The 18,432-nt window shown below is 32.3% G+C and overlaps 2 protein-coding genes across 4 annotated transcripts; both read left to right on the forward strand.

The window, feature by feature from the left end:
• Positions 1 to 1,879: 1,879 nt before the first annotated feature.
• LOC114175475 (phototropin-2) lies at positions 1,880 to 12,522 on the forward strand. Of its 3 annotated transcripts, none has more exons than XM_028060230.1 (23): positions 1,880 to 2,056; positions 2,551 to 3,270; positions 3,461 to 3,643; positions 4,551 to 4,642; positions 4,717 to 4,987; positions 5,175 to 5,391; positions 5,582 to 5,652; positions 6,128 to 6,234; positions 6,432 to 6,481; positions 6,608 to 6,712; positions 6,876 to 6,935; positions 7,106 to 7,195; positions 7,719 to 7,795; positions 8,022 to 8,106; positions 8,500 to 8,580; positions 8,786 to 8,889; positions 9,069 to 9,118; positions 9,837 to 9,943; positions 10,312 to 10,434; positions 10,604 to 10,655; positions 10,832 to 10,944; positions 11,260 to 11,400; positions 12,118 to 12,522. In XM_028060230.1, the coding sequence occupies exons 2-23, from the start codon at positions 2,612 to 2,614 to the stop codon at positions 12,232 to 12,234; spliced, it is 2,955 nt and encodes a 984-aa protein (XP_027916031.1). In that variant the 5' UTR covers positions 1,880 to 2,056; positions 2,551 to 2,611; the 3' UTR covers positions 12,235 to 12,522. The 3 variants fall into 3 exon arrangements, with proteins under 3 accessions (XP_027916031.1, XP_027916029.1, XP_027916030.1); XM_028060228.1 differs by lacking the exon at positions 1,880 to 2,056 and adding an exon at positions 2,187 to 2,455; XM_028060229.1 differs by lacking the exon at positions 1,880 to 2,056 and adding an exon at positions 2,199 to 2,310.
• Positions 12,523 to 17,264: 4,742 nt separating this feature from the next.
• LOC114175453 lies at positions 17,265 to 18,214 on the forward strand. Its single transcript, XM_028060211.1, has 4 exons — positions 17,265 to 17,423; positions 17,555 to 17,706; positions 17,890 to 17,943; positions 18,085 to 18,214. Exons 1-4 carry the CDS (start codon positions 17,265 to 17,267, stop codon positions 18,212 to 18,214), a joined length of 495 nt encoding a protein of 164 aa, XP_027916012.1.
• Positions 18,215 to 18,432: the final 218 nt, after the last annotated feature.

Consider the following 18,432-nt stretch of genomic DNA (forward strand, 5'->3'; position numbering starts at 1 on the left):
AATAAATAAAAATATTAAAAATAATAAATATTCAAATGTGAGACATAAAATTTTTTAATTGACATACATCATTTTAACATAATTACATAAATGTCATGATAAGATGAAAAAAATATTGGAGATGCGAATGAGTTTCATGATAAATCAAATAATTAAAAGAAATAAAAATTGAAAGTATATATATATATATATATATATATATATATATATATATATTATATGGGTTATTTAATTAATTGTGAATATTTTAATAATTTAAATAGAGATGGAGATATGGTGGGGATTCCCCATACTCATACCTATACCCAGTCAATGCGGGGATTCCCCGTCAAAACGGAGACGGGTTCGGGCAATACCCACGGAAACGAATTTATTTGCCATCTTTAAGAGGAGGTTCTTAATCCTTTGACATATAAGGAAGCTTGTTTTATGGAGGAATTGCAAATAACTACTAAATAGACTAATAAGATTGATAAGAGATAATTTTCTAATACTGAAGAGGATGATGAGTAAGTTCAAACAATAAGAAAATCTGATATGAGTAGCCAAAGAAAGTTAATATTAAAATTTCCAAAGTAAAAAATTCTAAAAATTAAAGACCTTTTTGGAATGTGAAAGAAATGACTAATGATAATTTTTTTTAATATGACGAGGAATTTGTGTTTTTTTAGTATATATAGTTCAAAATACATAATGATTTTCATGAAAAAATCATGTGTTTTTTTTTCATAATATATATTTTTTGACTATTTATGTGATATAGTTTTGTTGTAATTACTAAAATTTTCTTTTCTTTTCCTTTTTCTTTTTTTAATAAAATTTTCATCTAACGAGAACGTTACCTAAATTTTAAAATAACTTAAAAAAAAATCTAAATTATAATTTAAGTTTGTTATAAATTATAAACCATTCACTTGTAATTTAAGGTTATTTATTTATTTTATTGAGGAAAAAGAATTCAGAGTACAATAATTAAATTCATTCAATTATTACTATCATAATAGTTTTTTAATTCATTATTAAATTTATTTTAAGTTTACAGAAATGATTTATTTTTACATACTGAAATGGAATACTCAATTATTTAATTTCATAATATATAAAATTATTAGTTGTTACTCTATTTAAATTTAAACTCTTTATTTTAATTAATTATATAAATAACTTAAATACAATTTTCCAAAAAAAATATTATGATTTTAATTTACAAAATAAAATAATTATGTTAAATTCTAATTGCATTTGTATAAACTTAAATATATATTATTTTTTTAAAAATCCATGACAGGGTATTGTTAGTACTAGCACAAAAGCATTTGTAAATTGTAAGTAAATAAAAATAATAAGTTTTCACCATCGTTACATTAGCAAAAACTTAGAAGGAATCAAACACAACTCAGTAAAAGGTACACCTGAGTGGATCTAATGTTACCTTGTGTCCCGAATGTTGTCGATCAATTGTTGTCGAAACGTGTTTGGGTTTTAAGGCAAAGCTTAATCACTCCCACGTGCTATCTGTATCACACGATAATGCGCCTATGCATGGCTGACAGAGTTACTTAGCGTTCTTATGTCTGCTGTCGTGGAAGTTTCTACCACCACATCGCAATGCCACATATCACCTTCCCCTCTATTATTCCCACTTGTCATCTTTCTAAAGGGAACCCAAATATTAAATTTTGATAGTGAAATTTATCTCCAATAATGTGCCACGCCAAATACTTTCTGGCCTCACAATTTTTTCCGACCCCACCTTCCCAATTCATTATTTTTACTTCTTCAGGGATGATCACAACTTTTACCACTTCGAGGATGAATCTGGTTTATCCTTAACTGTGTAAAACAAATATAAATTGTTGTCTCAATCTTACATGTCTGATTCATGGTTAAATGTCACAGTTTTACGTTGTTGTGCTCTTTTTTAGAACTGATATCTGTTTACAGTTTTAAGATCAAAATTTACTGGAGAAGATTCAAGGGAAAACCACTGAACATGAAGAGAGTAGAATCCGATGAAGTCTACGTCAATAGTAGTGAATTTCGAACGTTAAAAAATGTGATATTCCAGCTTTTGTTTTTTTTTTGTTCTTTTACTTATTTCCAACCGAGAAGGTGGACAAAATAAATGGTGTATGAAATGGATATTACACGTTTGCTCTTGCCTCAAGAATATTTTTGTGTTTTTTTTTTTAAAGAGAAATATTGAGCAAGTGTTGGGGCGTATTTATTGTGTTTATGTGAACCTCGAACGTTATCTTTTCTATTTGAGGTCCAACATGAAGTGAAAGCGGAAAGACATTAGAGAGAAAGGTTAATTGTGCAACCGAATCACAAGACCATTTTCATGTTTTCGTTACAAAGTTTTCACGTTTCAATGTTTCTTTCCCAAAGAGACTGTGTGTGATTACTTTTACCAGAGGAAACTCTGTCCCTCTCTCTCTTTCTGCACAATTTGGTGAATTTTGGGCTAGTTTTGTTGTGCTTTTCATGTGTTATTTATTGCATGTACGTTATGTACTTAGACTCATTAATTCTTTCTCATTCCAACAGAACCTTAGGTGTTGGTGGTGGTGCCTGGTCTGTAGTAATCATCAACAGAGATAACTCATAAATGGAGAAACAGAAAGTGTCTACAAAGCATGATTCTGATGGCAGCAGTGATCAAGCAGATTCATTTCCAATATTTGAATTGCGCGAGAGTCAAAATGTTGGACAGCAGAGGATCAGAAGAGAGGAAGATGATACAAAAGCTGTGAGATTCGATGGAGCTTCTGCAATTTCTTCCTCTAATTCTGCAAACAAGTGGATGGCATTTGCTAGGGACCCTGGTGCTGCAGTTGATAGCAACTCAGCAACAAATGATAAAAGAACAAGTGAAGAAAATTACTTGGGGAATCATCTGAAGGACAAGTCTTCTTCTGATCAACAAGTTTTAACTGAAGCAAACATAGCTGAAAGAACTGCTGAATGGGGTCTTGTGGTGAACTCTGGGAACTTCAAAACCAGTGCCTCTTTTGATGGTGACAGAGCCAGAAACTTATCAGATAGATTTGCTGAATCAACAAGGACTTCTGGGGATTCAAATTTTGGATCTGAGTCATCATCAGGGGTGTTAAGGGTGTCACAAGAGTTGAGGGATGCATTGGCGACGCTGCAACAGACATTTGTTGTCTCTGATGCAACTAAACCAGACTGTCCAATCATGTATGCCAGTAGTGGTTTTTTCACCATGACTGGCTATTCTTCTAAGGAGATTATTGGAAGGAATTGGTGAGCATTTTCTGCCTTCACAGTAGCAATATATGTTGTTTCAAATTTCAATCACCCTTATAGCTACCCATTTTCACCAAAAGTAGTTAGCTGAGGAAAACATACTGTGCACATGGGAAATTTATGTTAATTAAGATGTTTAACTAAAGAATGCATAGTTATTAATGAAGCATCCAATTTCTGGTTTCAGTCGATTTCTTCAGGGGCCTGATACAGACAAGAATGAAGTGGCGAAAATTCGGGATGCAACTAGAAATGGAAGAAGTTATTGTGGCAGACTATTAAACTACAAGAAAAATGGAACTCCATTCTGGAATCTTCTCACTGTCACCCCCATCAAAGATAACCAAGGCAATACTATCAAATTCATCGGGTCAGTTCTGCCTTTCCTATCTGGTTTTTCCTGGTTTTCCTGATTTACTTGATCAGGGAAGTCCTATTGGGCTAACTACAACTGTGGTTAGCTTTTATGTTAACCAATCCAAAGGTTTGAAACAAAACGCTGGGTTTAGAAACAATATAAAGTGATGAGGATGCATACTAGGGTTCTCATTTTTTTCATTATGAAGTAGAAGTTCAGAACAAGGTTTTTGTTCATTATTTATGCATCAAGTATGGTAGAATTTGAGGAGTTTATTACTGTCTCATAGGCTAACTTCTGATGGGTTTTTGTTACATTTATTGCCTTTCTAAATTAAAATAATCTGTTTCTCATTAGATTTCGATGAACACTTCCTTTAGATTTACAGAAGCAGCTCTTTAGTTTCATTTTCTATGATGTGAGTCTGTGATTCTGAAGCATTATTGTTAACACTTTATCATGGTATCAAAGTTTAAAGTTTTTTTGAGGGACTGTGAGAGAAAAAAGAGAAGCTGAAAAAGCTAATGAGAAAAACCACACGCAAAAATCCTTCGAAACAAAAATGGCTTCCAATAATTCTTTACCTTCACCGCCCATTTTTTCTAGTGAGAACTTTCATCTTTGGGCTGCAAAGATGAGGTCTTACCTGAGAGCTCAAAGGATGTGGAATGCAGGTGAAGATGGTAGTATTGAAACTCTATTAGTACATTTGAGTGAAAATTGAAAAAGAAAGAAAAGAAAAGCTATGCATTTAAGAGAATAGTTATGATCCTTCTACAAATTTTAGCATTAACAAATCAAGTAGTGTGCTTTCAGGGAAAATGGTGTTATCTGGAATGTGAATTCTAAGTATCTAACAGTTTTTGTTAGTAACATCCGAAATAAATATGCTTACTGCTTAATACAGTTATTACTACAGAATGCAGGTTGAGGTGAGCAAGTACACTGAAGGAGTGAATGAAAAGGCGTTACGACCAAATGGATTACCCAAGTCATTAATTCGATATGATGGTAATATATTGAGCCATTTTTAGTAATGTCTGATGTTCTGTGTTTATATGTAATGATTTAATTTCATTTACCAGCTCGTCAAAAGGAAAAAGCTTTGGGTTCCATCACCGAGGTTGTGCAAACTGTTAAGGACCCAAAATCTATTATTAGTAATAGGAGTGATGATACTGCCTCCATGCAAGAAGTGGAACAGAAAATGAACCTTGATTTTGTTTTGCCGAAGTCTGCTGTTGCTGGGAATACAAGCACACCTGGTAGACAACCTTCTCCACTTAACATCCCACGAATAAGTTCTAATCAGGAAAAGATCAGAACATCACGATCAGGACGGATTTCTCTCAAGGGGTATTAATTTCTTTATAGCTTAGCCAAAAATCAATTCTTTATAGGATCAGAACACCTGCTAAAAAATAAATTTTTAAAGCTTTTCTGTTTTGCTTACATTCGATTCACTAGCTATCTCCTATTGGGTTATTCTGAATGTTCTTGAAATTCATTGTGTGTTCTTGAAATTCTTTTCCTTTCATTGCAGTCTTAAAGGGAAATCTCAGAGTTATGGTGGGAGAGATGAGGAGAAGTACGTTGTTGAACCTGAGGTTTTGATGACCAAAGAAATAGAGTGGTCGAACAATTTGGAGAACTCACTGAGAGAAAGGGACATGAGGCAAGGAATTGATCTAGCAACCACATTGGAGCGGATAGAAAAGAACTTCGTGATTTCTGATCCTAGACTGCCAGATAACCCAATTGTAAGACAGTTTTTTTTCTCTTAAGGTGCCTCAACCCTCTAAATTCACTTGGTTGCTTGATCTATATACTATTCATTGAAGACATAGAAGCAGTTATGGATGATCACATGTAGCATGTGTATGCAGAATATATACTTGTTGTGTTTGTTGAAAATATAGCTTTTAAGTAATACTATTGCTTTCTGCGCAGATATTTGCATCTGATAGCTTTCTTGAGCTTACAGAATATACACGAGAAGAAATTCTGGGACGAAATTGTCGGTATAAACTTTTCTATATCTTTGTATACAAAAAGAGTTTCATTTTTCTTCAGTGCTGTCTTCTCTCTCGGAAACACTCTTCTGATGGATTTCTGTCTACTTTTAATAAATTAGTTTCCATTTCAGTATCACACTGTTTCTTACCAACTAGAGAAGTTGGTCAATGTTTTTCCTGATTGTGTAGTACTCTGTCGTTTGAATGTATTTTCTTCAATCATTTAGAAGTTCACGTCAATAGAAGAATGCATGGCATACAATTTCATAAACCAGGGTAGTGATAAGTAAGAAATGTGTCAATCACCTTTGTCTTTTGAGTAATCCTGAACTTTTGTCTTTCAAAGAAGAATACATCATCAATTTAGTTAGAGAAATTTATTCATTAAGATATCATGTCCTGTTTCTGACATTTTTAGACTGATAAACTTAATGCAAGCTTTTGATTGCAATGTTAGTAATATGACAGTTCACTTGTATAGGTTTCTTCAAGGACCAGAAACAGATCAGGCAACTGTTTCTAAGATAAGGGATGCTATCAGAGAACAGAGGGAAATCACTGTTCAGTTGATCAACTATACTAAGAGTGGTAAATAACCGGTCAAATTACATCCATACTTCTGATGACTTTCTCTCTTCAGTCATACACTTTCTTTATTCATTTTTTTTTCTATTTAAAGTTGGGTGGCAATTGATTTAGATAATGTGTTTTCATTTTTCAAATCTAGCATTATTTTTGTTTATTTATTGTTTACCTGTTCAAATTTTCTAATTTCTATCATGTAGGAAAGAAGTTTTGGAATTTGTTTCACTTGCAACCTATGCGTGACCAAAAGGTGATTGTGATATTGTTATGCAAGAAAACAAATAATTTGAGTCTCGAGCATTCAGTATCTATGAAACAATACATTGTCTTCCCCTCATTTTAGTTTTTTATGTCATTTTGAACGATTTGTGTTTAGGGCGAACTTCAATACTTCATTGGCGTTCAACTAGATGGAAGTGATCATGTAGAACCCTTAAAAAACCGCTTGTCTGAGACAACTGAGCTACAGAGTGCTAAGTTGGTGAGTATTGTCTTTTCAGTCTTAGCTTTTCACTTACTGGTTCGAGTATTCTAATGTCAATATAAAAGGTTGTTTGTAGAATTCCAGTATAAAGTTGAGTTCCTCATGTAAATTTCTTTGCATACTTTATTTGATTATCTTCATCATTTACCTCTCATATTAGGTGAAAGCCACTGCAGAAAATGTGGATGAAGCTGTCCGAGAACTTCCCGATGCCAACTTGGTAAGGTATTTCCATTTGGGTTAGCAACACCCTACCTGTGTATATATTTTTTTGGATTTCCTATAATGCATTATTTTATATTCGTAATAGTTGTGTCATTTGAAGAAGAGTGATATGGTATTTTTTGTCAGTCATATTTGCTGATATCAAATGAATCTGTTATGTTGCAGAGGCCAGAAGATTTGTGGGCAGTTCATTCCCAACCTGTCTATCCACGACCTCACAGAAAGGATAATCCTTCTTGGATAGCAATACAAAAGGTACATACCTGTTCATGCATTTCACTTCCTTTGTATGACTTTGTCGAGTCATGTCATATTAGAACCTAAATCAATATGGGCTAGGCCAAACCAAGGTCAGTTAGGGCTAGGTCAGGCCAAGCCTATGTTAGGTTGTGTCAGGTCAAGCCCATGTCATGTTCAGTTGAGTCAGGCCCATATGATGTCGAGTTAGACTAGACTCGTGTCAAACTGAGTTGGGTTGGACTTAGGTCAAGTTGGATCCAAGTTAGAAAAAGTTGAGTTGGGATGGGTTTAAGTCCTGCATTCTCAGACCAAGTAAGAAATTATTTTTACTGGTTAGTTAATGTATAAATCAGTTTTAGTCAAGGGAAGGTTAGTTATAAGGAGTTTTTCTAAATAAATCCTTTAATGAGGTGCTTATGAGGTGTGGTTGTAACACTTTTAAAATTAATTAATATGATGTGTGTTTAAAGCTAGCCTGTGTTGGTCTGTGGTAGAAATATGCCTTATTTTCGTTAATTTGTTTCTTTGACTCTTTCAGGTTACTGCAAGAGGCGAAAAAATTGGTCTGCAACATTTTGTGCCCATAAGGCCACTAGGTTGTGGAGATACTGGCAGGTAGATTTCAGTTTTTTCCACAAACATTTTCTTACATCTACCACAATTAGCCTATAAAAGATCTCTTGGACAATGCAAAGGCATCATAATACAATAACAATGATGTGATTATCAAGTAATCAATTTCTAAGGTCACCTCAAGAATTTGTGGTCCCAAAATTTTCAGGATCATAGAATAAAAGTTCTCTGCTAATTAATCAAGACATCACTGTGTTTTTTGCTGCAGTGTTCATTTGGTGGAACTCAAAGGCACTGGTGAACTATATGCAATGAAAGCAATGGAAAAGTCTGTCATGCTAAATCGTAATAAGGTCTGGATATGTAAGAGTCACTAGTTTCTTCTTGAAGATTCTATGATTTTACTTTGAAAATACATGCCTTTTGTTATTATTACTACTTCTTATTTTCAACTTGAAAGGAAAAAATCACAAATGCATAGCACAATAATGAATGTTGAGACTTGAGAATTGAACTAAGGGTTCTCAAAAAGTCATGGCTCTTATGTATTCTTGGTTGTCAGCATCTGAAAAGAAAAACACTTAACCTTGCACCCTAGTCTTTCAAATATAAGTAAAACATATTAATTTAGGCTTGTGTGTTGAAGTTTCTTCACAATCTGATACCCCTTTTTCCGTTCATGAAAGTTATAGTTTCTTCACAATCTCACTCAACATATTTCTATGATTAACTGATTACTATTACAGGTTCACCGGTCATGCATTGAGAGAGAGATTATATCATTATTGGATCACCCTTTTCTTCCAACACTATACACCTCATTTCAGGTAAATATAAACCACTAACAAACTGCTATTTACAACAGTAAAAACTGAAAAATAAGATTATTGGTAATGAGAAGGGTAAGCACAAAGTGACTACCAATCCTTTTAAATATGCTTATAAACTAATCACTAATTACATCTCTAATAACTTGGGCTCCCAACTGAGTTGGTTCTTGCCAATTGTTCTAACAGTTCTTTGTCTTAACAGACTTCTACACATGTATGTTTGATTTCTGACTTCTGCCACGGAGGAGAATTATTTGCATTGCTTGACAGACAACCAATGAAGATTTTCAGAGAAGAATCAGCAAGGTACTTTTAGTTTCCTAATAACACAAACTAGACTAATAACTATTCTATAACAAATGAGATTGAATACTCACTACATTCATCAACCTGGACATATTATACCTTGAACTATTAAAAACGATGAATATATTTATAATGCAGACCGTTATCTTTTTTGTTAATTTTATCAATCATGTATCCAGATTCTATGCGGCAGAGGTTGTCATTGGTTTGGAATATCTCCACTTTCTAGGTAAGCTGCTCAGTGTATCTTCTTCATTTTGAATAGTTCATATACATTCTTAAGCACTTTTGTATTCAATATATCTTTGATCTCTAAGCTGGCATAGGTAACGTTCATATGATTTTCTATGCTACTTTTGGTGTTCACTGTTAAGTTAGAATTCATTCCTTCAGCATTGCCAGTTGACAGCTTAGCAAAAACTCCAACCATTAAAAAATCTGAGGTTATAATTTAGAAGACAGTGTTTATGTAAAGCAAATCAGGCAAAAAGAAGCTTCACTTGAACTAAAAGTAACTATTAGTGTAGGTTAGGTTCAACACATTTTGAAGATATTGTACTCACTTTTGCTAGCTATGTCCAATGAGACACTGTGCTGAAGCGCAATAATCCCATCAATCATATGAGAGAGTGCCTCTGTCTTTGGTAAAAAAGACAGATCATCAAAAAACTTTGCAGGTTTAGCAGTGTTCAAGGTTTTCCTTCCTTACAATTTTTCCATGTATTTTAGCAGTGTTCAAGGTTTTCTTGTCTTATCTTGTGTTTGATCATACCGTTACTATATCTTTTTTATATTTTTGTATGCTATGCCAACATAGTCCATGTGATTGTTTCGGAAGCAACATGTCCTGATAGAATATTTTTTATTATGCACAACAATGAGAGGAAAAGGTAGATACTGAATCTTAGGTTATCTGAATATTGTTTTCTTTTATTGAACCTGTCTAGGTATAATTTATCGTGACTTAAAGCCTGAAAATATCTTACTTCAGAAGGATGGTCATGTTGTATTAACTGACTTTGATCTATCATCTATGACATCGTGTAAACCCCAGGTGCGTATCCTTATTCCTGCATAAGCATGGTCAATTTTTTTTATAAGTTATTGGAAATTCTTGACCAATACATGATATTAATTGGTGTATCACACTTCTCCAATGATCTAGTTGTGGTAGAAAAAAGTGTTACCCCAGGCTTTAAATATCAGTAGATATAATGCATTTTATCTACTGATATTTGAAAAAAACAATTTTGTTATTGTTGTCCTGTTTTAGAGTCACCAGGTATCTAGTAGTAATGACACTTTTCTTAACAATCATTACATAAAAACTATGTCTTGTCCTTATCTGTAGTTGCATCTTTAGGTTAGTAAAGGAACTGATATACTAAGGTTAGATGCTTAAATTAAAGTTAATTTTTACAGGTTGTGAAGCAAGCATTACCTGGTAAAAGAAGAAAATCACGAAGTGAACCACCACCAATACTTGTTGCAGAGCCAATTACACAATCAAACTCATTTGTTGGAACTGAAGAATATATTGCCCCTGTATGGTGATTTCAATTCTGCTTCATACACAATCAAACTTGAGGACGTTTATTATAGTCTATTCAAATCATAACAACGTTATTTTGTTATTCATTTGTTGTTATATGTCATTAATATATCATTGTCATTATCATCTTTTAAGCTTTTTAAGGTGCTTGATTGATTTCAGGAAATTATAACTGGAGCTGGGCATACTAGCGCTATAGATTGGTGGACCCTTGGTAATCACTTTCATCCTTATGCTTGAATACCAACTATGAAGCTTTATTTTGTTACTAATCATTGATAAAATGAATTAGGCTGAAATGGTTCTTAATAAAGACACAAGGATTCAAAAGGGTAGGTTTTTTCTTTTTCTTTATTTTTGACATTAACAATTCTGTTTCTCTCTGTTTAGGTATCTTATTGTATGAGATGCTGTATGGTCGTACACCATTTAGAGGAAAGAACAGACAGAGGACATTTTCCAACATCTTACACAAGGATCTTACCTTTCCAAGCAGCATCCCGGTACACAAAAAAATAGTGCTTCATTTTTTTAATTACTTCAACTTACAACTTTCTGCATAAATTACATGTAATTCCCAACTTCAAATAATGGGTAGTGAAACTGATGTAGAAAATCGTAAGTTCACAGCCACTCAAATACATAGGATCTTGATTTCAAATTTCTCTATAGATGTGAAAAATAATACATTGTTTGACAGAGGAAGTGGTCTTTTGAGATCCATAGATACATCTCACAAAAAATGTGCAAATTATCACAATTCACTATGCTACTGTTTTTGATCTTACATGAACTGATACAGTTCTGAAAATTTTCAGGCTAGTCTTGCAGCCAGACAGTTGATTAATGCACTACTGCAGAGAGATCCAACAAGTCGTCTAGGTTCAACCACTGGTGCAAATGAAATCAAACAACACCCTTTTTTCCGTGGAATCAATTGGCCTCTAATCCGCAACATGGTAAAATCCTTGTTATTACTTTTCAAGTCAGTGATTAGAAAAATACCGATTACCTCAAATATCCCTAAAAATGCATTTAATTGGTCAATTTTGAATTTATAATCCAAACTAGTCCATAAGGTCCTGATGTGGGGACTACATTTGCTGACAAAAGCTGCATTCAAGGACCTCAAGAACATTCAATCTCTATCATCATCGTGCCACATATCTCTGTATAAGCCAATTTAGGGTTGGTCAAAGTAGTGGAATTGAATGGGACAACTACTTGATGGGTGTATCAAGGGAGGAGGTTCACCGGCACTAACGGATCTAAGAACTTAAGTCAGTAAAAACAAGTCAAGTAGTGTAGTTGTACACTTTAAATTACACATAAGCCTATTATAAAACAGCGACCAACGAGTTCAAATATATAAAATTAAGGAGGCAAAATAATTTTTTTTCAAATACATGGTACGGTAATAATTTTAAGAAAATCAGAGGTACTTACACATCCTAATATACACGTAGGTCTGTCACTATTTATTGGAGAGAAACAATAAGATTTACTCGACGTGAGACTTAAACTCGTATTTGAATACCCAACGGTACTACCCTCTACACTTTTTTAACCAGAAAAAGAAAAAAAGACAACAGCCACTCTAATCATGTTTTTAGAACTTGTTGAAGTTGTTAACTGCTTATTACTGCAGTGATGAATGAGTTATCTTTTTGATGCAGACTCCACCTCCATTAGATGTTCCTCTAAAACTGATAGGAAAAGATCCAGTGGCGAAGGATATAAAATGGGAAGATGATGGAGTGCTAGCTAGCTCCATTGATATGGATATTTTTTGACGGCTCAGTGTTTACTTTACTCATGATGTTATGTCAGCATTTTATCTGATAGACCATGCTGCAACAATCACGGAGTGATGTTAAAGTGTAATAGAGTATCTGTTGATTTGGTAATGGTTCAATACCATTATGTGATCTGCAAATAGACACATTCAAACAAAATCTAAGTTATGTAGGATTAGCAGAAAATTAGAATGTACAATGTACAATGAACAAGCATCCTAGTTATGCATGTCCAGAATACATCAATAATATACTTCTGTAGATGCCTTCAAAATATCAATGTCACTGCTTATTTTTATTATCTATATATAAACTGATTTATTTATTGCCATTTGTAGGAATGTGAGAAAGAGAAAATGGAAAAGAACAAAAAATCAGAATACCATGTAGTGAAGCATAAATTCAAAAACGAAAAAAAAAAAATCATAATGAATGAAAATTGAAATGATTCTTCAACATTATTATATCACTTGGTTATATATGGGAAGATGCTTTTACATTACATAATATAGACTTTTGACAGAAGATTATGTAAAAAGTATCACAAGTGGACCTAGTTTTGAAAAAAAAATCTAAATAAAATTCTAAAATAGATAAAGATTTAATTTATCGTTTTAATAGTTACTAATATATTTACGATGTAATTTCATGAAAATTATAATTGATTTGAAATTTTCGAAAATTTTAAAAGTGAAGCTATTAACTTTATTTTTTAGTTAGAGGGATGTTATTTAACATTTATTATTAAGTCCAGAAGTGAAACTTTTTCAGGTTATTAAGTATATCGTTTTAATGAATACAGACAGGAATAAAATATCAACTCAGCAGAGTGAATCCATTCATTTTTAGAAAAAAGTTACGTGGTACAATATGACTATTAGACTTAAAAAAAAAATAATAATAATTTGATGTCATTGTGAGTTTTCTAAAGCTTAATAAACCTTTTATCGTTAAGGAATTTTGCTAATTTCGTTATTTAAATAAAATGTCTAAATTATTTACATAACATATACATGTATTTTAAATGAAAGAACAACAATAAAAATTTTCAACCGGGTTGAATTTATTATTTGTGTATCAAATACGATAAGAAGGATAAAAATGACAATTTAAACCCATAGTGAATTCATTAACTTTGGAAATAATTTCCGGTGAAATAAAATTTATAAATGACTTTGTTTGTTAGGCTCTTTTTTCCTAAATTAAAATAAACTAATTGTTCAGGGTATTTTGATGTTTTTCCAAAGCATTATAAACTTTGAGTCGTTAGTTCAGGTTATTTTTATGATTTTCTTATTTAAATTGTGGTAATAAAGTTTCTAATCTTAAAATTATAAATTTACCACTTTATCAATAATAGTAAAAAATAGTTTTTGATAATGTTATATATGTTTAAGATAAAAGGAAAGAGAAAGATATTTTTTATTAAAAAATTAATTTATTATCATCTTGAATATTTTAATAAGAGTAACATTACATCTTTTATGTTTGTTTTAGTTTAACTCATGAAGATTGAAAGTTAGATTATTATCTTCTTTATCAAACGTTTCCATGAGAGATTTGACTAAAAGTAATTTCTATAAAATCTTAACTTTTAACTTTTTAAAAGTACTATATTTTGTAAACTGAACCGAAGCTTCTCAACAAACTTACGATAAATAGTGTGTGAGATAGTAATTTGAGCAAACCTAGATGTTAATATATGCACTACAATCACTATTTGCATTCTTCTATATGATAACTTCTCTTTCTATGATGATGAGCTTGTAAAGTATGTATTTCTCTATTTTAGTGATTCTGGGATTGAAAAATATATTGATATCCTCCATTTTTTTTCAATAATAAATCTATTTATAATACAATTCAAAGAATCACAAAAAGCAAAAAATTACACGTGTCATTTTCTCTGAATTTGTTCAATTTCAAAATTTTTTATTTTTTTACCTCTTAAGGTAATTTGGACACGTGTCATCTTCTTAGCCCGTCTCAGCCATCTTTCTCGCTTTTCACCACACTCACGTTAATCCTCTCTCTTGACTTTCTCTCTCTCTTCATTTTCTCTCTCTGTTTACGCACTCTTCACTTCTCTCCTTCCTCAAACCCTTCACTTCCTCTCTCTCTCTTCACTTTCTCTCTCAAACCTTTACGCACTCTCCACTTCTCTCCTTCCTCAAACCCTAGCCACACCTCTGCCTCCGCCTCCAGCTCTCTGCCTCCTCCTCCACCTCAGTCGCTCTGATTCGCTCTTCCTCCACAAACGCGACACCAAATAACGTTCTCCACCTCTCTTCACTTTCCCTCTGTCGAACCCTAACCTGTTTTACGCATTCTCCACTTCTACGCCATCGACCTCCCTTCCTTCTCAACTTCATTCGACCTTTTTGCCGCGTCCAACCATCTCCACGATTCTCTCGATTCGTACTGTTTTAGGGTTAACATCAATTTTTTTTGCTTCTAACTAATTTTTTTGGTTTGTTTTGTTTGTGTAGATGGTTTTTTTGCTTCAGACGCTCTTCCTGCACAAACGCGATCCACCTCTGTTCTTTCTGAACTTCATTCGACATTTTTGTTGTGTCCACGATTCTCTTTACTGAAACCATCTCCACTTTTGTGCCGCATGAAACGCTCTCCATTGGAATCGCACTCTCCCCCTTTCTGCCTCATCAAACCCTAGCCAGCTCTCTGACGCCGCCTGAAATGCGATCCTCAAACCCTAATTTTTTGTTCTTAGACTCAGTGAATCCAACTTCGTTAACATCAATTTTTTTGTCTTCTAACTCATTTTTTGGTTTGTTTTGTTTCTGTAGATTGTTTTTGTTCTTCTGTGCGCCCATCTCTCTGACGCCGCGTCAAACGCTCTCCATCGCTCTTTGGTAATAACTTTTATCTCTTCACTTTTAATTTGAAACCCTAATTTTTCATTTCTTACTCATTTTTTTCTTTGTGTAGATTTTTTTTGTGGTCCTGTACCTTTTGAAAACCTCTCGATTTCTCTGTTGAATCAGACTCAAACCCTACCATTTCAATCTGATATGTTGCCTATTGCATGTTTTATTGGTTTCTATTAACTGAGAAAGTTGCTTCACTTCTTAATCTTTTTTATTGTTAATGTTTGCTCAAATTTGATGCGATTATACATCAACTTTCAAGAAATCCCACCATTTCAGGTTTGCTTAATTCGAACCCCAAAATTTGAGGTTTATTTCATTTTTATGTTAATTTTATATTTTATCTTACTTCATCAATGTGATATGTTGTTGTAACTCATTTTTTTGTTTTTTTTGTTTATGTAGATTGTTTTTGGGTTCATTCCTTCATTAACTCTAATAAGATAACTTCATCCTGACGTGCACTACGTATTCTAGTTGCTGATCAAATTTATTTTTCTCCACTGCTGATGAGAATATGTTTTAATCAAATTAATTCCTTTAATATGTTGTATTGTTTAATTCATGTGTTTTGATTAAACATGTCTTTCTTTGTTATTGATTTTCTGATGTTTGATGAAGAAGTTTGAGCTTCATCTTATTGTCCCTCAACTTTAAATGCAGAATTTCATAAGATAATTTGTTCTTCATTCTTTATGAATTATTTATGAATTTGTTGTATTGATTTTTTTTGTTGTTGGATCGTTCATTCAATGATCTTCCATATTACAGTTTTAAAAATCTAATTTTATCGCCTATTGCATGTTTTATTGGTTTCTATTAATTGAGAAAGTTGCTTCACTTCTTAATCTTTTTTATTGTTAATGTTTGCTCAAATTTGATGCGATTATACATCAACTTTCAAGAAATCCCACCATTTCAGGTTTGCTTAATTCGAACCCCAAAATTTGATGTTTATTTATTTTTTATGTTAATTTTATATTTTATCTTACTTCATCAATTTGATATGTTGTTGTAACTCATTTTTTTTTTTGTTTTTTTTGTTTATGTAGATTGTTTTTGGGTTCATTCCTTCATTAACTCTGATAAGATAACTTCATCCTGACGTCCATTACGTATTCCAGTTGCTGATCAAATTTCTTTTTCTCCACTACTGAGGAGAATATGTTTTAATCAAAGGAATTCCTTTAATATGTTGTATTGTTTAATTGTTTAATTCATGTGTTTTGATTAAACATGTCTTTCTTTGTTATTGATTTTCTGATGTCTGATGAAGAAGTTTGAGCTTGATCTTATTGTCCCTCAACTTTAAATGCAGAATCTGTTGCCATTTTATTTCATAAGATAATTTGTTGTTGATTCTTTATGAATTATTTATGAATTTGTTTTATTGATTTCTTTTGTTGTTGTATCGTTCATTCAAAGATATTCCATATTACAGTTTTAAAAATCTATTTTTGTCGCCTATTTCATGTTTTATTGGTTTCTATTAACTGAGAAACATGTCTTTCTTTGTTATTGATTTTGTGATGTCTGATGTTCTTTGTTTGATTCTTAATTGTTGTATCTTTGATTCAAAGATCTTCAATACTATAGTTTTAAAAATATATTTTTGTGGCCTATTGCATGTTGTTGATTAGTTATGAATATTTCATTCCCTTACTTTTTTCATTAGTGGTATATTGAAATCAGATCTTTATTTCCTATTTTTGTTGATTTGTCAACCTTTTCCAACATTTAAAGTTACTTTTTGTTTTCTTTTTGTACTGCTTTCTGCCATATTTTCTTTTATTGCACAACATTGAGCCATGTGAAAAACAACTTTTGTTCTTTTTTGTGATCTTCGTATTTTTGTCAGTCACTTTTCCCAATTTTTACTCCATTTGTTTAACCTAAACCACACTTTGCGTGTTGTTTCAGTAAATATCTTTTTTCATATCAAAATCTGCTTTTGCTTTTGCAGATTGTTTCTAAATTTGTGAAATGAAAACCAGAGCATGCGTATGGTGTTGTTTTGTATTTATGATCTTCCAATCTATTCTTTTTATGTTTTTATGTTTTGTACAAATACATTTCTGCAGACCTTTCTTCATTCCTTACTCTACTCTGATTTCCCTCATTTTCCTCATTCCTTCAACCATGTCTGTTATCCAAAAACACACTCACTCTTTACAAGAACTAAACCCTGAGAAGGAGAGTTGGAATATCCTTGCAAGAGTTGTAAGGTTATGGTTTGTTGAAGATTACACAAAAGGAAAAACTCCATTTTCCATGGAAATTGTTCTTCAAGACCAAGAGGTATCTTCCTTGAACTATAAACGGCTTTTATTTTTTGACTTTTCCTAAATTTTTTTTACCCAAAAGTTTAGATATGTTTTTGTAAGTTTAAATGTGCTTCTATTTTTTCATTTATGAATCTTTTTTTTCAGGGTGTACTAATCCATGCATCTGTTAGACGCACATTGATATACAAATTCCAGTCTGAAATCAAAGAGGACAATCTTTCAGTATTTCATGTAATGGTGGTTCTTATAGAACCACAAAACATGCCTATAAGATCAACTTCCAATTTGGAACCAAGGTCAATATGGTGCAAAGTACCTTAGTTCCGAAAACTACAACTTCATACACCCCTTTTTCAACCATCATAGCTGATGGTTTTGACATAGATTACTTAGTTAGTAAGTATGTTTTGCTTATTTTTCTTCATTTTTTTGTATAACTTTTTGTTAATTTTTTTTCTTTATTTTTCCTCTTTCTGTAGATGTGATTGGGATGTTTACTGGTGTTGGAACAGAGAGGGAGCTAGAGAAAGCTGGTAAGAAAACCAAAATGAATGTCATCCTTATTGAAGCTGATGGGTAAGCAGATTTCATTTGTTTTTGTTCTTTATTGTTTTTTATTTTTCTTCATGTATTTCATCTGCTTCTCTTTTTATGTTATTTTTAACATTCAATAGTTTGCAACTGGAATGTACTTTATTTGGTCAATATGTTGATATGTTAAATGCATTTCTGGCCTCTGGAGAGGATCAACATGTTGTCATTGCTTTGCATTATTGCAAAGTGAAGACCTTCCAAGGTAACTAACATAAACCACATTATTACAGTTGTATTAATGAATAAAAATCTTTTTGACATTTTCTCTTTTGTAGATAAAGTTTCTCTTCAAAACTGTATGAACTGTACCAAGATTATCTTTAACTATGATGGTGAAGATGCAACCAAGTTGAAAAAAATGTAAGTCTATATACATAACATATATCTTTGTTTATACATAGATATATGTATATCTTTGTAGTATAAAT

This window comes from Vigna unguiculata, chromosome 3 (genome assembly GCF_004118075.2).
Source record: "Vigna unguiculata cultivar IT97K-499-35 chromosome 3, ASM411807v1, whole genome shotgun sequence".
NCBI lineage: Eukaryota > Viridiplantae > Streptophyta > Magnoliopsida > Fabales > Fabaceae > Vigna > Vigna unguiculata.